Genomic DNA, 17,016 nt, shown 5'->3' on the forward strand with positions numbered 1-17,016 from the left:
GAAGTGGACTACGTTTCCCAGAGTGCTCTCGACATCAAAGGGAAGTGTCGTTTCCAAGCCGTTCGGATAAAAGCGCTGCAGCCCGAGCCGCCGGGAGGCAGAGCTGCAGGAGGGGGCAGCGAGCGCTGGTCGTGCCGGGACGAGGGCAGGGGGGAAAAGGGGCTGTCCGGGATCCGTGTCCGGGATATCACTGGCAGGGACGCGGGGCGACAGGGGAGGCTGCTCTGCAGGATTCCATTTCCCCGCAAAAGTCCTCCTGTCAGCATTAGGGCTGGAGAAGACAAGTGCAGAGAAAGTTGACCTGGTTGCCTTTGGACGCTACAGCGCACATTGTGCGGCGAAATCAATTAGAGTTGATGACATCTCGACGGGACGCTGCAATTTACTGTCAGGAGACACGGGGATTTTCAGCTGTACCTTGCGAGGGCTATGAGGAATTGATGTCCGTCAGACAATGCATTTGGCTGGAACAGTGCACGCTACTGTCTTTGATTCTAGCGCAACTATCTGAGAACAAAACACAGCCTGAAGTATCCGGCACGTGTCATGTCTCTTTTATTTCTAAGCGTCTGCGAATAGAGGTTTTGTGAAAAAAAGGGGGCAAAACACTGAAAATATATATCTTTTCCTGTTATGGAATTTGAACGTAAACGATGCAGGACTAAACCGTTACATTGAGGATTACATTATTGTATAATGAATTCAGGCAACCCAAAAACCACCAACTGTCCTAGCCTGAGCTATTTTTTTCGCCGGGGTTTTTGACAATGCAAAGCAAATCCGAACTTTCTGTTAAATTCGAAGAGCGGGTATAATGTAATTTATTTTTGAGAATGTAATCTGCGATGCAATGACTTATACAATATGTAAGAGGTTTTGATATATTTTATATTATTTTCACAGCTATGTATATGTATGCAGGTTTATTTAAGCGATATTGCTTTAACCCTTGCAACGCTAAGTCTATTAATCTTAGCCTGAAGGCATGAGATGTCATCAGTCTAATTATTACATAATGAAGACGTGGATCAAAGTATTGATTCCGCTCTCTTTCACAAGCAGAAACATGCAAACGTAGCTCAAATCGCTTTCACATCCTCTCCCCCCGTCTTTTAAGGAAACTATATCGAAAGTAAGAAAAAAAAACGGGCAGCCCGTATAAGGGTGCTGAAACTTCAATCTCTTGGCGGAAAGATCGTTTATCAAACGACTACAGATTGCAAAGTTGCAGATAATCGACTTCAGTTTTATTTTATGCAACAGAGCATGTAGATCAGTCTAGCTCTGTCAATCACTATCACTTAGCAATTTTATTTTAATCCACCGGTACGTTAACGAAAGGCGTGACTGCAGCTCTCGGTGTAACTCTGTTGATTAAGGCACAGCGAACCCGAGCTCATCTGGGACATGCCTGCGGGCCTGCACAGAAACTACTGATCTCCGCTCTTCTCTGCGGCAATGGACGGAGGACGCTATAAGAAACGGAAACCTGCTTCAGAGAAGTAAACTAAGTTGTTTGTATTTTTCTAAGAAATGCCACTGAAAACCAGAACATGAGTATTATTTTTACAAAAGCCGGACCTCCTCAGCCGCCCAGTATATACCTACTGATTTAGCTCTTGTGCAGAGCGTGTGCACCAACCCGGGAGTGGATATTTGAAAAGATTGGTACAAATTTGAAACTGCAACAGGATATCTAACCACTGCGATCACGCTAGGCTACAGTATGTGCCATGAAGACCTTTTTTTAAAACAAAACTTTCCTTGAGTGGATACTAAAGCGAAACGCGAGGCTGAATCACTGTGAATATAATCTCTTCCATGCGCCTCTTGCCTCCAGAAAGCTGGACGTTCCTGTTAATTCTTGCGATAGTAAATGCAATGGGCTGTATCCAGAGTATCAGGTGTAAGCCCAAAAGTTTCCGAGAGAGCATCGCCGTTCTTGAAGTAAACTCCACCATAGACCCAAATCCCACCAGCATCGACGAGTCCTCTGGAGTGGTTCTGCGGTACAGAACCCCGCACTTCCGAGCTTCGGCCCGGGTACTGGTGCCGCCCATCGCTGCTAAGGAGACCTGGACCGTGGGCTGGATCCAAGCGTGCAACCACATGGAGTTTTACAATAAATACGGGAGTACAGGAATGTGAGTACCGCCTTAACACGCCAGCTGATGTTCACGCATTATCAGACTATCAGGCTGCACAGTGCATTATCGGGACCATCTAGAAGAGACTCGTTTCTGTAAGAAATACATACTGTAGGCCGCGCTTTGATAATCAGGAGTGACTGCAGCCCCATAAAAGCACGTTTCTGTGTGACCTCTAAGAAAGGCTTTACTGCATAAAAACTCGAAATTGAAAATGCTCAGCTCAGGCTGCTGCATCTAAAAAAACCCGTTTCAGAATCTTTTGACATCCTATACAGCCTGTATTGAATTAGTGAAAAGACGCAAATCAGATAACATTATTCCATGCCTTATTATATAAACAATTACAGTTATGTTGATTAAATGAAGACTGTATGGAGTGAAGTAAACGTTTATGCTTTATCTTACTTCAAACCCCCCTTACCCACTTTTGAAACTTCAGAAGTTTCTAGTTTCTGCACGGCGAGGGAGAAGGTCGCGCCCCGGTGTTCCTGTGTGGTTTGACAGTACGCGCAAGGTGCGTCGTGCAACAGAAGCGACCTTTAGGTTTATACCTAAACTTTAGAGTAGAAAGACCGGTGCTGTAAAAGCAAGCAGAACTGTTTTAAGACTGCTCAGCTACCAGTAAGTCTACAATATGAATATTTCATTTCATTGCACATATTTCACTCAGCCTTAAAATCATAATTGTATTACTACCACTGCTAACGTACCGGTCGTCTCATAAATAATACTACTACCACGACTTCTGGTCCTCTCCTACTGCTGCTGCTGCTTCACCCTACTGATAAAAAATATCAATGAAAACAGACATAGGAACAGTAGTTTTAATTTAACGCTGGCTCCAGAGCTTGAATTTATTTATTTATTTCAGGATGAATTAATTACATGGAGTTTGTCGCTGTTTTTCTGGCACATGGCGCGTTTTGAAGTAACATGTTCGCTGAAGAATGTGCGGTAATAATAACAACAGCAGAAGGTCTTTTTCCCTTTCTTGGAAATTGAGCCCCAACCTGTGAAGCGGCGTCGCCGGCGGTGTGCCCCTCTGAGAGAATGGGGTTATTTTCGGCCCGCCTGTGAGGTGCTAAATTCAGGATGTCAGCAGTCGTCGGCGCTGCAGAGGAAGGCCTGTACTTCGCGTTGCCTTTTAACAAGAAAGTAGATAACAAAAGCGTAAAAATTCCTGAATGGTTTTAGCTGGAGATTTACACAAGACAAGCTATGTTTTGGCACTGGTGGGGATTTTGTCAGTTTCAACATTTAAATGTGAATTTTAAGTACCTGATGAGTTTAATTTAGATTTAGAAAGGATTAACTAGGTGGACAGTGTGTTTAATAATAATCAGAGGTAGGTTTTGTTTCGTTGATTGGTTTTATTCATTAGTGCAAAAAATGACATAGGAACACACAAGTATGTCTGCAAAAGAATAAAATGTTCCGTATGATAAGACCTTTTCCTCAAGATGCTGATTGGTCTTTCTGTGGTATGCTGTCCTCTATCATGTGCTACAGGGATGCCTTTGATCCCAACAGAATGAAGGAAATGAATCTGTATTGTGAAAGTCACTTATGGTTTATCTGAAAGGTCAGTTCAACAAATAAATTAATTCCTTAAATAAGCTATTATAGCCAACGTAACAAAAAATAAACTTAAATTATTCATTTCTGACACTTGCTATCTTTACCAATTTGTCAAAAAAAAAACTCTTGGGAAGCAAGCTGAAGAGATTTCACCTTTCTGCTTTCTAGATGAATACTTTTAAGCAACAATTTTTTTCTCTTCCTTTCCACTGTGTTTGAGTTCTAGCTTGAACATACAGTACCAAGAGTATAAATCCAAACATTTCCCCTGGGCTTTATTCACATGGAGTAAAGGTTAACAGCACACCCCGAAATTTAGACGGCTGTTGCTGAAATGAGTCTTAAGGGGGTGACATCGCCATCCACAACAGGCCTAGTGTTACTGCGCAGTTATACTAGCAAACTCAGAGGAAGTTGCCATTGCATTGCAGTTAAAAGGTCATGTTGTGTAGTTGGGAAACAGGCTGCTTGTTGTGGTGTGGTATCCTTAACTTTCTGTACCAAGATAGGCCACAGAGCAGACATTTCAAGCCGCCTGCCTGTATCTGGCTCGTGGTTTGGACTCACGCCCTCAGAGAAGACGACAGGCTGAAAATACTGAGCCCAGACGCTGAAATATTAATTGCTGACTAGCTGCTTTTACTCTTGTGATTGAGAGCTTGAAGGCTGGTGGTAGGCACGGTACTGTCTTACCTTCTGTTCTGAGGAAACTCAGAATGCCTTGTCAAGGGCATAATGATACAGGAGACCAATTGAAGCGCTTTTTATGAAGATTAACTGCTTCTCCCAACAGACCACTTTGGCCAATTGATTGTTAGGAGATGATGGAGTCTTCTGTGAAGAAATGAGAGAAATGTAAATGGCTCCAAAAAAAACTTTCTAAGTAATTTTTTAAGTAATGGCAATTCTAATTGGCTGAAATCACTCAAAGCATTAAAGTGCATGGGGAAAGCAAACGGCAGGAAACGTCGGGACTCCAGAGCTGCTTATTGAGTGAGGTCCTGTCTGGAGTACCTTCACGCATAAAGATTACAGGTCTGAATGCAGACTGTGCCACTCGATTTCACCAGATAATAACCTGAAAAGGAGACATCAGCCATAAAGGAAATGTGTTAGAATAGAGAGATAATTGTGAATATTGGTTTTCTTGTTTGGGACTAGAAGTACTACTGGCAAAACAACAACAACTGTATATTCTGAAAGGACTAGGGATTTCTAGGGGCCTATAATAAGTGAGTGGTTTCTAATATTAATGAGAATGACACTGCAGGGAGGTTCACTAGCTCAGGGAAATTCTGGATGAGTCAGTGGCAGAGCTGGTATGTGAGCTGGGAAACCCTTGTTGACCTCCTATTTACCTTAACCATTGCACAATCACAACTTGTTTAAACTCGGCTAAGTGGGGATTTTGTGTAGGGAATAGGAGAGCCTTGGGCTTGATTCCAGCATCAGGTGCCTTCTGTGTGGAGTCTGCATGGTGCATGCTGTATATTGGCTAGTTTTGTGCTGCTCCAGTTTTCTCCCATAGTCCACAGACATGATGCTGTCCAGATGAATTGGCGTCTCTAAGTCGTGCCACATGTGGGAGATCGGTGCCTCATCATGGCATGCACCCTGAGTCTGCCAGGTTAGACTGTGGCTCTCTGCTCATGATAAAACAGTTGTAGTTACAGAATATCTGGCAGAAAAGACACAGCCCAGCATTATTGACAGGTGTTTCAGTGACACTATCCAGAGTGCTTCACAGGTGTTCAGTGGGAAAGTGAGAAAGCCACTGTATCTACAAACCCCGAGCCTCTGAAACGCTGAACATGTTAGCTGTTCAGAAAGCAGTGATAGTTTGTCCTTTCATTTGTCCTGTTTACAGCGCCACAGAATTCAATGCCTCTTGTTTGACATGTTTTCATTCTCTGACGCTAAGATTTTCTGCTGATAACCAGTATTTGCAGTTATGGGACAGTCAGCCAGTCAACTTATAAGATATACTGTACAGTAAAATATATTATTCTTTTTTCCCTCTTGTAATTCTCCTGTGCCGGCAGAATTTGATCTTGTCAAGCAAGGCCTATGTACAAAAAGGTTGCACCCTATTTGGTCATCCGAGAGCTGCTTTCCTCCTTTGAGGTAGATTATTAATTATTAATTGGTGGCTGTGTGGGAGAAGAAAGGGTATGATGTTCAAGAGGGTTCTGTTAATGAGCAGGGGGATTGAACAAGTAACGTGGTGTGGGAAATACTCACTAGTTTGATCACTACTAGTTTTACTCGTTTTGTTTAAATAACCTCGAAAACAAACTAATTAGGCTACCCAGTTAGCCACACACACAAATATACAGTATGTGGTACAGTATGTACTGTACATGATATACAGTATGTGGTATCAGAGTTGCTTTTCTGCATTTGCCTGTTTTGTGCATATACCTTTTTCAAGCCCCAGTAAGCCCTCTTTGCTGTTTATGCATTTCCTGGAATTGTTTCCTTTATGGCACAAAACAGCACACACCTCCCCTCGACTTGAAAGTCAAGCTTGTTAAGCCAGACTGCAGAAGGCCAGGGAGGTTTCGGAGGAGTTCAGTTTATGAAATTTAAACGGGAATTAAAATGAATTATGGTTTTGAAGATTTGCTGTTGCAGTGTTTTTGTCCAGTGCCCCTACTGTAATTAAGTGTAGTGTATAAAAGCTATACAGCACATGCCATATACATTTTAATATGAACCCATTAAAGGTGCTTGTGGTGCAGTTCTGCTTTTGTTTTTTCTCGGGTACATTTTAGCTCGGCAGTGTACTGTACAATTAATCCACTTCAAGTCCACTTGTCCAAGTGATGACTGTACCAGCATGAAAAAGCAGCTCATTCAGAAATCACACCTGAAGAAGGCTCCACGGCCAAAACGTTGTGTTCTCTTTCTTCTTTTTTTTCAGCATGGAATAAACCTATTACTTGTTCCTTTGCAGCCTACGCATGCTGACACAGCTCCCCACCTGAACTACTACTCATTCAGAAATTAGTCTGTGCGTGATTATATCAGAGCATAGCCATTTACACTTCAGTATTAACTTATAATTACCCCTCTAAGAAGACTAATTAAGGAGATACAGAAGACCAGATTGCAAGTTTGAATTGGCAGAAATGCAGCTGAGAACAGAAATGTATAAATCTTTTAGTTCTGGTGGATCAGCAATTCAGGCTTCACCATGGTCCTCACGTCCTCACTCCTTGTTTATTATTTAACTTGGAGGCGCCGCTGTATGAAGTAGGTTTCTTTCTGAAACATCAAGGCACGTTCTCAGCGCAGTCTCCTGCTGAATGCATAATTCTCCTCTGCCTGCAAGCGTGCGGCTCACTGACCGGAGCTTGTGATTGAGCCTGTGAGCTCTGCAGCTGCTGGATCCATGTTTGTCTGTACCTGTATCTGACTTCGTCTGTGTAATAACACACCCACTGGGACTCAAACCAGGCTCTCTCCCTGGCTGATGTCCTCTCTCCGGGGGTGCCTGATCTGGAAAGATGTAGAATAGATTAAAAACAGTGTGGATGGGGACTGCCTGGTGGTTTCTGAGGTTTTCTTCCTTTTCTATCAGCCTGCTAGGAGGGATATGAGCGAAAAAACAGGCAAGGTACATGCCAAGGAAAAGCAAACCAGTATAGGAGTTTTATTTTCATAGATGTTTCTGTCCAAAACCTACTTATAAAATGAAGACCAATCCCATACATTAAAAAGAAATGAACACATTCATTAAATTGTTCAATATAAAGTAGCTTTGAAGTCCACTTCTAGCAAAGTTTTTGGTTTCACTTTTAGATCTTAGTTTGTGTAACTATCAGTATAATCAGCCCAAATAAAAGAGAGGTTTAATTAGCATTTAGCATGTTTATACTATGCAATATTTATACATATATACATATATATAATGGAAATATAGAGTTGCATTTGTGCTTTCTAATATATTTTTACACACCTTATAAATAAAATGGCTGGATTTATTTGTATCTGTTTTATCTTTGAAAGCTTTTTTCCTCACTGACTTCCAGTATCTCTTGTTTTGCTCAAGAGCATCAGACATGGTATTTTATATCCTCAGTGAACTGTGTCTAAGTGATCACTAGCAGGTAGAAATCAATATCAATCCTGCTAGTGTGCTGTTATTTTCATAACTGTGCTGTTATTTCATCATTTATAGTTGCCTGTGAATGTTTGCCTTTATTTCAGTCATGATTTTTCTTCTTATCCAGACATCAGTCGAGGAATTAGCTACTTGAGCTGCATGACTGGAGCACATTCTGGCTGTATTTGAAGGAAAAATAACTCTGAACTCTGTAATGACTGCGAAGTGGACCTATCAGAACATGTTCCAAACTGTAAATGAGACAAATTTAGGGGGAAAAATAACATGAACGTTTGGTTTCTTAATCAAAACTAATTGCATTCGTCCTACGCCATGACACAGCCATGGTCAGCTAGAACGAGATGTTTGAAACTGCTCTAATGAGCTCAGCAATGGTTTCTGGATTAGTACCCAATGAAGGTTAGAGAATGGCTGTGGAGAAAGTGCCAAGGTCTAAATTAAAAAGCCTGGAACAATTCAAGATAGGGATATTCTCAGAAATGTCAAATTTCCCAGCAGAGTACCTGTTACCACGGTTCTTAATAGATTCAGCTCCAGTAGCCTGGACTCGAATTTCCCTCTGGAGAAACTCTTCTGTGTATCTGAAATGAAGAGTGGCAGGGAAGTGATTGAGAGAAATGAGAAAGAAGGAGACAGAACTACAAAGAGATGCATACTTCATCTTCTTGTGCTTTTATGTGCCCGTAATAAAGAAGAAAACGCTGCATCTTACAGTACATATTCCATCAGTGCTTACTGTAAAGATATACACAAATGTGTTCTGCTGTACCGGAGTCTTTTCATGGCCAGGTTGCAGCTTAATCTTCTCTAAATAAATAGTCATGTACAATGTAGTCTGTCCATACTAACACTTCACATTGTATTTATAGGATTTGCTGACTCTTACATCTTGGTAGACAGTATAAAGACCCCCTTGTATTCAATATCCAAGTGCAGGGAACAAACATACTGTATTATTGTCAGAGCAGCACTTACTCAGTCCTGCAGTGTTTGATGCCAGTTAAGACAGGACCATTTGTCCAAGAGTCTGGACAGTGTCAGTTTGAGTGGGGGCAAACCCATTATCTGACTGTGACCAGGATTCCTCAAGGCGTGGTACTCGACTGTCGGGGGTTTTGTTGCGTTTCAACCAGTCACGGTATTTTCAGCAGCGCCCCTGTGACTTGTGTCTGTGAACGTCCAGTATCTGTGAGATACTGACTCCACCGTGGTATCTGTGGGGCCTGTGAAGTGAAAAATGGCAGATGACTCTCACAAGCACAAGGAAGGGTTACTGGATTTTGTGTTTCCTGTGCTGGTTGGAGAGCTGCTTTAAACCCAAGCCCATTAAACTGTGGAGAATCTAAATTGGACGGGGTTATTTAAAAGAAAATAATTGGCAATTGAAATATTTTTTGTGGAAAAAATGAGTGGTTAGCATTACTGCATCGCAGCGCTGGGGCTCTGGGCTCAGTTCTTAGGGTGGCACGTACATGGAGTTGTATCTTCTCCCCCTGTTCATGAGGGTTTCCTCCCACAGTCCACAGACGTACTGGTGGATTAATTGCCATCTGGGAAAACTGGCCCTGGTGTGAGAGTGTGTCTGCGTGATGGACTGGCGTCCCATCCAGGCCGTACCCTGCCCTGTCCCCTTTGCTCGCTGGGATGGGCTCTGGCTCCCCCGCTACCCTGAATTGGATAAAGTAGATGAATGATGGATTTACTTTTCAAAACCAGTTCATAGGTGCGTCTAAACAAATCTTACTACAGCTGAGTGACTGGAACTGCAGGGTTTTCTGAACAGGAAGCAGGCCTCATGTGGTACCAGTGCTATCCTTTGATGTTTATTTTTAACACAAACAGGTGCATGGGTTATAAAGAATGAGAATCAATTCTGTCAGAATTAAGATTAAGCCAGTATAGGTTAAACAGGTGAAATATTTTTTCTTGTTAGGTGGGAACACATTTTCCTGCTGGAAAATGTTCTTACTTAGTTCTAAATATGTACAGTGCTGTGCAAGAGCCTTGGATATTTTAGGCAAATTCGGTGAATTAACATATGTTATAAGCATCACCAGTTGGCTCAAAGCCTCCATTAACGTTTTCAACCATTCTAATAATTTTGACTATTTTTCCTATAGTTTAGTTATTGTGCGAAAAAAAGTTTTTGATCAGTAAGTGTTCAGAATCTTCAATGATATGATCTCAGAAACTCAAGGTAATGATGAGCCAATAAGAAATGTTATAGCACCTAACCAATCACATTCACTAAACAGATCTATTTGACTCATTGTCAGGTGTTCCTTGTCAAGAATATCACTTATCCCCTGTCAGTAACAATGACAAGTCACATTTGTTCCCCTGAATATGTTGGTAATGCAAAAAATCTGCTTTTTGCACTACAGAATACAGAACTATCTAGATTGTTTGTTTCAAACAAAACTGCTGTAGAAGCCACTACAGACTTGTTTTACTATAAAGAGAGGAAACTGTCAAAACTAGCACTGTTGCAGTGTTGTTACATGTGGATGCGCTGATTTATTAATTGGTGCGTTTTGTTTTAGGTCTAGCTGGGAGCTCCCTGATTTAAGGGATGGTAAAATGCAAGCAATAAGTGACTCTGATGGGGTGAACTACCCCTGGTACGGCAATACGACGGAGACCTGCACCATCGTCGGCCCCACCAAGAAGGACACGAAGTTCACGGTCAGAATGAACGACAACTTCTACCCCAGCGTGACCTGGGGTGTGCCTGTGAGCGACAGCAACCTGCCCCAGCTGACCAGCATCCGCAGGGACCAGAGCTTCATCACCTGGCTGGTGGCCATCAACCAGGCCAGCGGGGAGACCGTCGTTCTGCAGACCATCAAGTGGAGGATGCAGCTGCACATCGAGATCGACCCCGGCAAGCCCCTGGGCCAGCGTGCCAAACTGCTGGAGCCCACCGCCCAGGAGCAGCCCCAGGTCCTGGCCAGGAACGAGCCCATCCCGCCCAACGCCATGGTGAAGCCCAATGCCAACGACGCGCAGGTCCTGATGTGGAGGCCAAAAACCGGGGAGCCTGTGGTTGTTATACCTCCGAAATACTGACCCGCCTGGCACGGGGGGGCGGCTTTTCTTCCTTCATCTTTTTTTACATCAAAAACAATGAGTAAGAGATATAACAAGACACCCCCAAGTGGCAAAGCTATGGATGTCTCCTGGACTAAACAAGTGCAACCATTCTACCTTTAAACTGGGTCGGGTATCACTGTGCTAAATGAAATCATTGCAAAAACAGCTAGAAGTTTTTTTTTTTGCTTGGCATTTTTTGAACATTATACGAGAATACATATGTGTATATACAAATATACACATATACTCACATGCACATACCTTTTTTAAACTTTTTTTCCGGGATAGGAAGGGTGGGGGGGGATTACAGAATTTTTTCATACAGAAAAAAAAATGTATATTTGCTCCAAAGCTGGAGGGGGGAGGAACAAAGAGAAAAACGTTGTTTTGCGTAAAGGAACATGCAATACTTTTTTAAAGTGCGAGACGTCAAATCCATGCTGCCTTACGTTTGCATTGCTTTTCATTGCGGACTTTTGCCTTAAACGCTGTCTGATGCACTGTCCATCCCAGAGTGACTCTGGGAGGGGGTCTGGCAAGACCCTCACCCAATCAACATGCCCTCTCTCCTGGCGAGCCGGCAGCTACCCCCAGAAAAAACAAGTGAATAAACAAAGTTGTTTGAAGAAATATTTAGGAACTTTTGGTACAGCTTGGAAATGTCATGTTTTCAAAATCTGATTATCAGATCAGGAAGCTCTGCACAGCTAACACAGCGACACTCCAGTCTTACAAGAGTGAATATTTTTGTCATTCAGTGTTCGAGAAAACCTGGAAGAATGTAACAAACTGTCAGAAAAAAGAACCCCTAGTTAGGCTGTCACAGTTAGAAGCTCACAGAAACCTGTGACCTGAGTATTTACGCTATGCAGTAATTTTGTGGACGTACAGTACCTAAAAGAACCAGAAACTCCAATTGTACTGTGATATTCTCTCCTGCCACTACATCTGCAAACAGATCTTTCAGAGCCAATAATGTCGCTGGCACTGAGTCAATGAAATTATTAATAAGCCATCATGACAGAATGGTAGCCCGGAGAGTAACATCACATTTAAAAATGTAGGTGTGGAGGTATATTCCCTAAGGACCATTGGAGTACTACCTTGATCTGTTTCTGAGATTGATCATTTCAGAGCTGCATACCACTGAAAGACTGGTAGACTGCTGGTAGGTCCAACAGTCTGTGATACAAACTTGCTCATAAATAAAATACAACTAGAGCACAGTTAAAAGTGCATCTTACCACTACTGTTCATGTTGAGTGCATTTTGCAACAGGTCTGCTGTAGGCAAGGTGTGAAACACTGGGGGACAGACTCTAGTTACACCCCCCAGACCTCCGTTGTGCCAGTTTGCAACAGGAGGAACAGTATTCTGTCGCCAGTTCTCTTCAGGAGAGCAAAAGTGATGAGAGAGACGGTGTTGATCTAAAGGATGGCTTTAATTTGGTGAAGTTTGTAAGCTAACAGAATAAAACTGCCAGGTTCCTCGAAGGCACATCACACACACTTACCTTAACAAATGGAAAAAACGAACCTTAAAAAGATGACTACTTCTGAAACTGTGTAATAAGCTGTGATTCATGTCCTGTGAAAGAACAGGGTACATTAATCAAACAGAAAACAGCAACAGTACTGAGATGGACTTAGGATGGTCCAGAGTTAGAGCGTGGTACATTTGATTTAATTAGAAACTAAACTGTGGAAGAGGCAAACCCCAGGTTGAAAAGGAGCATCCTGCAAACCTAAATAGAGTGGGATCAAATTAATTCCTTCCCATACTGCTGTTTCTTTTGTAATTTCCCTTCCATACGTCACCTCTCAGGAGGGGGCAGGGCAAAAGTGTTATTAGAAGCCCCTCTGCAATTCTGAAACATTGTTAATTACAATACCAGCAGCTCATTCGGCCTGTGTCTGGGTGTTTGTCACACACTCCCACCCTCAGGCTTTGCTAACAAATGGAAGTATAAACTTGAGAGAATTATACAGGAGAACATGGAAACGTTATTTGTCCTGCACCAGCAATCGAGGAGCTCCAGCTCTGCACTAGATGAAGTGTTACTCACTAGTGTTAAAAACTGGTGAGGAAAGTTTCATAAACCAAAGCTTGCAAAATCATCTGAGCCTTGTCATTTCAAAATGCACACAAACCAGGGGGGTGCTTGTCAGTGTGGAGCTGGGGGTTGAAGTTGAGTGCATTGCCATTGATATTGCATATCATTACAGATGGTGTTGGATTGCGTGCACAAACTCAGGCTTGTAGAGAACAGAGTGCCCCAGCAGTAAAGCCCTCAAACCAAGTTGCACTTCAAATTAGAGAGGGAGGAGAGGTCACACGTTAATAATAGGCATGTGATCAGGCTGTGGTCACACTAGTGGGTGAGTTACAGCCAGGTCCTGCGGTACGATATGCTTTTTGTCTCCTCTGCCACTCCCTCCTGACTGCAGCCCAGGATCTCAATTAGTAATGAATGTGCTCATGGCAGAGGGATACCGTATCTTTAAATCATGTGCTTCACAATGAATCTGCTGTCTCATCCCTAAACTGCAATATACTATAGAATGTGGTAAATATTCGCTCGGGTCTGCTGGCTTCTTACTGGGTTAGAATGGAGAATATGCAGCATGACAAAACACTGAGAAAGAGGTCAGTTTGAGTCTTTGAATGGTTGTTTGTGGTACTCAAGGCTGAAGAGAATGATTTCCCTAGAGAAATTAATTGATATTTTGCAGAAATACCAACTCAAAGCAAATAGAGAATATTTCTGTCATTTTAACACCATTACCAAATTGTCTGGTTTGTAAAGTAAAACCTGCATGGTGATTCACTAGCTAATCACTAGTGAAGTCAGCACTTGAAGTTTTCTTTTGTCCAAGTTACAATTAAATTATTGTACAATTGTTGTACAATTAAATTATTGTATTTACTATATGTGGTCTATATATTGATCATATTCAGTGTTCACACTAAAGAAGCATTCCTACTTAGGAAGCCCCCCTTTGTAAGAACAGGTGTCCCCCCAGATAGAGTTATAGGGGTGTCATTTTCCTTAAAAAAAAAATATTCCCTGAAAGAACCCCTTCCCCATCTCTGGAACAATGATGTCATGACACACCCTTCATCCCGGGCCTATGTTAACTTGAAGGCTCAAGCAATTAATTAAAGGCAATTTGAGTGCTGGCCATATGTAGCCACTGAGTGTGCTGATGTGGGTATGTGGTATATTTGGCTCTCAATTGGGAATGCCCTCAAAAAAATTCAGGGGAATACCCTGAACAAATTCCAGATGAACAGCATACTCTCCATTGTTGCATTCGATTATTATGGAGACTGATGATGACCGATCATTATTTTTTAATCAGGCAGGCAGATGCAGTTTAGGGGTGTTTAGAGCGTCATCTTACCATCTGATTTTTGCTCTTCGGAAAGGATCTGTATTTTTACAGGTTTAATGATTAAGGGAAAAAAAAACTAATGAACCTAAATTTGAGAGCTGCTGGATAATTCTGTGTGTTCTTTGCTTTTCTGTCCACTGCAGAAAACCTGATCTTTAAAGTCAGTAGGTTTTTCAATTAGTTACTGAAAGTGCTGTCGTTCCCACTTACAATCACAGTCATGAATTAATGTAACAGGCTAGGCTCTGTGACACCTAATTTAAAACTTTTCGTTCTTTATGTGCTTTCAGAAATAGTTGCTCTGTAGGTATTAAAATACAAAATTGTCAAAATCCATCTCTTCAAAAATTGCCTGCAGGTGCTATTTCAATATACCATTCACGGTACAAAGTACTGTTATCCAAAACGATATCATGGAATATTTAACAGAACATTAGTCATAAACTCCATGATGCTCCATTTTGAGAATTGAGACCTTAAAGAGCAAGTACTGTATCTGGTTTCCGAACAATCTAGTGTGACACAAGTAACATTTATCGCCATAGTTGACATCCCTCCATTAAATATGGAAATATTTATCTCAGTCCATTTTGAAGATGTGAGATCAAGCAGTCTGTGACATTTTGCAGACAAAAAATCAAAAATACAAAATGTACTTCTCTCATCCTGTTTCTTATAATAACATTAGTTGTACAGATAATACTAGCTCAGAAATACAGGAAATAATAATTACCATATTCCAAAACCAATGAGAAACTAAAGGGACAATTTTATGTTCACTGTAGAAAAACCAATACATTGAAGAACATTAGAAGAAAATAGAGTGAAAGGGAATACTAGACTTTATTGTAAAAATAATTGTCAAGAAATTCACTTTTGAAAAAATAGCTGCAGTCTTGTTACATAAAACAACTGATATTTATGGAGAAGTGTCATGCTGTGGTCCTTTACAGTGTAATGGGTACAAGGAATTGATTTCTAATGATCAGCAGTTTTATGAGCCTCTGAAATCTTTCATTTACGCAATATTTTAAAAATAATCTCATCCTTGTAGGAGAAACCAGGTCATTATCTTCATTTGGATTTCATTGTTGATGTTCTTTCGAAACAGTTCAGTTGGATAGTTTTTAATATCTTGGGAGTGGCAGGCTTCTGAATGTTGAAGACGGACAGTCGGTGTCCGTTTTAGCATTACTGACAACTTGTGTCTGGTGAAGACCAGCTCCCACAGAGGGAATCTAATACAGAATCTTAAAGTGATTCAGTCTAACAGGTGCTGTGGTGTCACTTTCAGGAATTTCAGGCCACCTGCAATCTTTTATTTGAAGATTACAGAATACTGCTGCAGTGGCCTGCCTTCTGGAGAGGTGCCACTGCTGCTGGCTTGCCTTGTTGCACAACCGTTCAGATCCAGTACCCTGCTTCACAGCCTTCTGGTTGCTTTTAGGCTTTTAGCACCATGTTGTGAGAACACTTGACCTTAAAGGATTATCAGTCTGAATGCAGGCGCCTAAGTGTTCTATAAAGAGTGTTGTGCAATGGATCTCATTACTCACACCAGGCCACTGCTCCTTTTCGCTGCCACCCTGTGAAGCTGTGATCCGCAGTGATTCTAGAGAGAGCTGCATTCTGTCCTCAAGTCCTGCCGCGTCAAGCTGTACAGTAACTCTGAAGACTGGCTTTGCGTCTAGTCACGAGAAACAAATTTGGACACTTACAGGAAACATGATTGATAAGAATTCTGTGAAACTGTTGTGAGGTACGAGATTTTTTCATTGCACGGTTCCGAGAAAGATGCTGATTTTCTTTTTTTTATTTGACAGAGTGTCCCTCTCTCTTTTCATTATTCTTGACATGACAAACTCAAGAGCTGTCCATGATGTATCTCAGCCACCTTGTGGTGGTAGTTTGCTTGCTATAATTCTTTGCTGACCATTGTAAGAGTTACTTGTGAAAGACGTTTTTTATTTCTTAAAATGTCCTCATGGTGTTGTAACCAGGCACTGCACTGGTGTTATAACAGAGAACACTGAAATTGAATATGCAGGCCCATTGGAAAGAAAAGGGTTAATAGAAGTGGGATAGTTCTTAGGTTTCAGACGATTCCTCTGCTAATTTATATTGCAGCAAAAAAATACTGATCATTTACATATATACTTGACAATGGGACATCACTGGAAAATATTGGAAACTGTGAAAATGCACAATGTTAAACATAAACTTAAGAACAAACCTGAGAAAAAGAAATAGAGAAATGTTGTTTTTGATGAATAAAGAAAATGTGCGAAAGCAGTAAATGTGTTTAATTGCACTCTTGGCACAGCAGGTACACCGAATACTGCACAACAGCAGGGTCTGGACTTTCATTTCCATCTGTTACCCTGGGCATGAGGGTGCCAGGACATTCAGTAGGAGAAGGATTTTGTGTCATTATTGGAAGACTTTCTACAGGCCTTTTTTCCCCAAATTGGAAATTCTGTGGTTGTTATTCACAATTTTACTTGGTTTTGAAGTACTAAGGGATTCAAGTTTTGGACACTTCATAGAGCACATTGCACAGTAATTATTACCACAATATAATTATTTCTGTAAGTGTTCCATTCTCATTTGGCTCACCTTGTGTGTACCCTCCTTATTAATTCTGTTAAATTATTGAAATTAATTTAATTTA

General features: G+C 41.5%; 1 protein-coding gene across 1 annotated transcript; it reads left to right on the forward strand.

Moving 5' to 3' along the window:
• Window positions 1-72: 72 nt before the first annotated feature.
• Window positions 73-16,642, forward strand: fam78ab (family with sequence similarity 78 member Ab). The gene is made up of 2 exons (XM_006640766.3): window positions 73-2,144; window positions 10,401-16,642. Exons 1-2 carry the CDS (start codon window positions 1,822-1,824, stop codon window positions 10,924-10,926), a joined length of 849 nt encoding a protein of 282 aa, XP_006640829.2. The 5' UTR covers window positions 73-1,821; the 3' UTR covers window positions 10,927-16,642.
• Window positions 16,643-17,016: the final 374 nt, after the last annotated feature.

The sequence above is a fragment of the Lepisosteus oculatus genome, chromosome 24 (genome assembly GCF_040954835.1).
Source record: "Lepisosteus oculatus isolate fLepOcu1 chromosome 24, fLepOcu1.hap2, whole genome shotgun sequence".
Classification (NCBI taxonomy): Eukaryota; Metazoa; Chordata; class Actinopteri; order Semionotiformes; family Lepisosteidae; genus Lepisosteus; species Lepisosteus oculatus.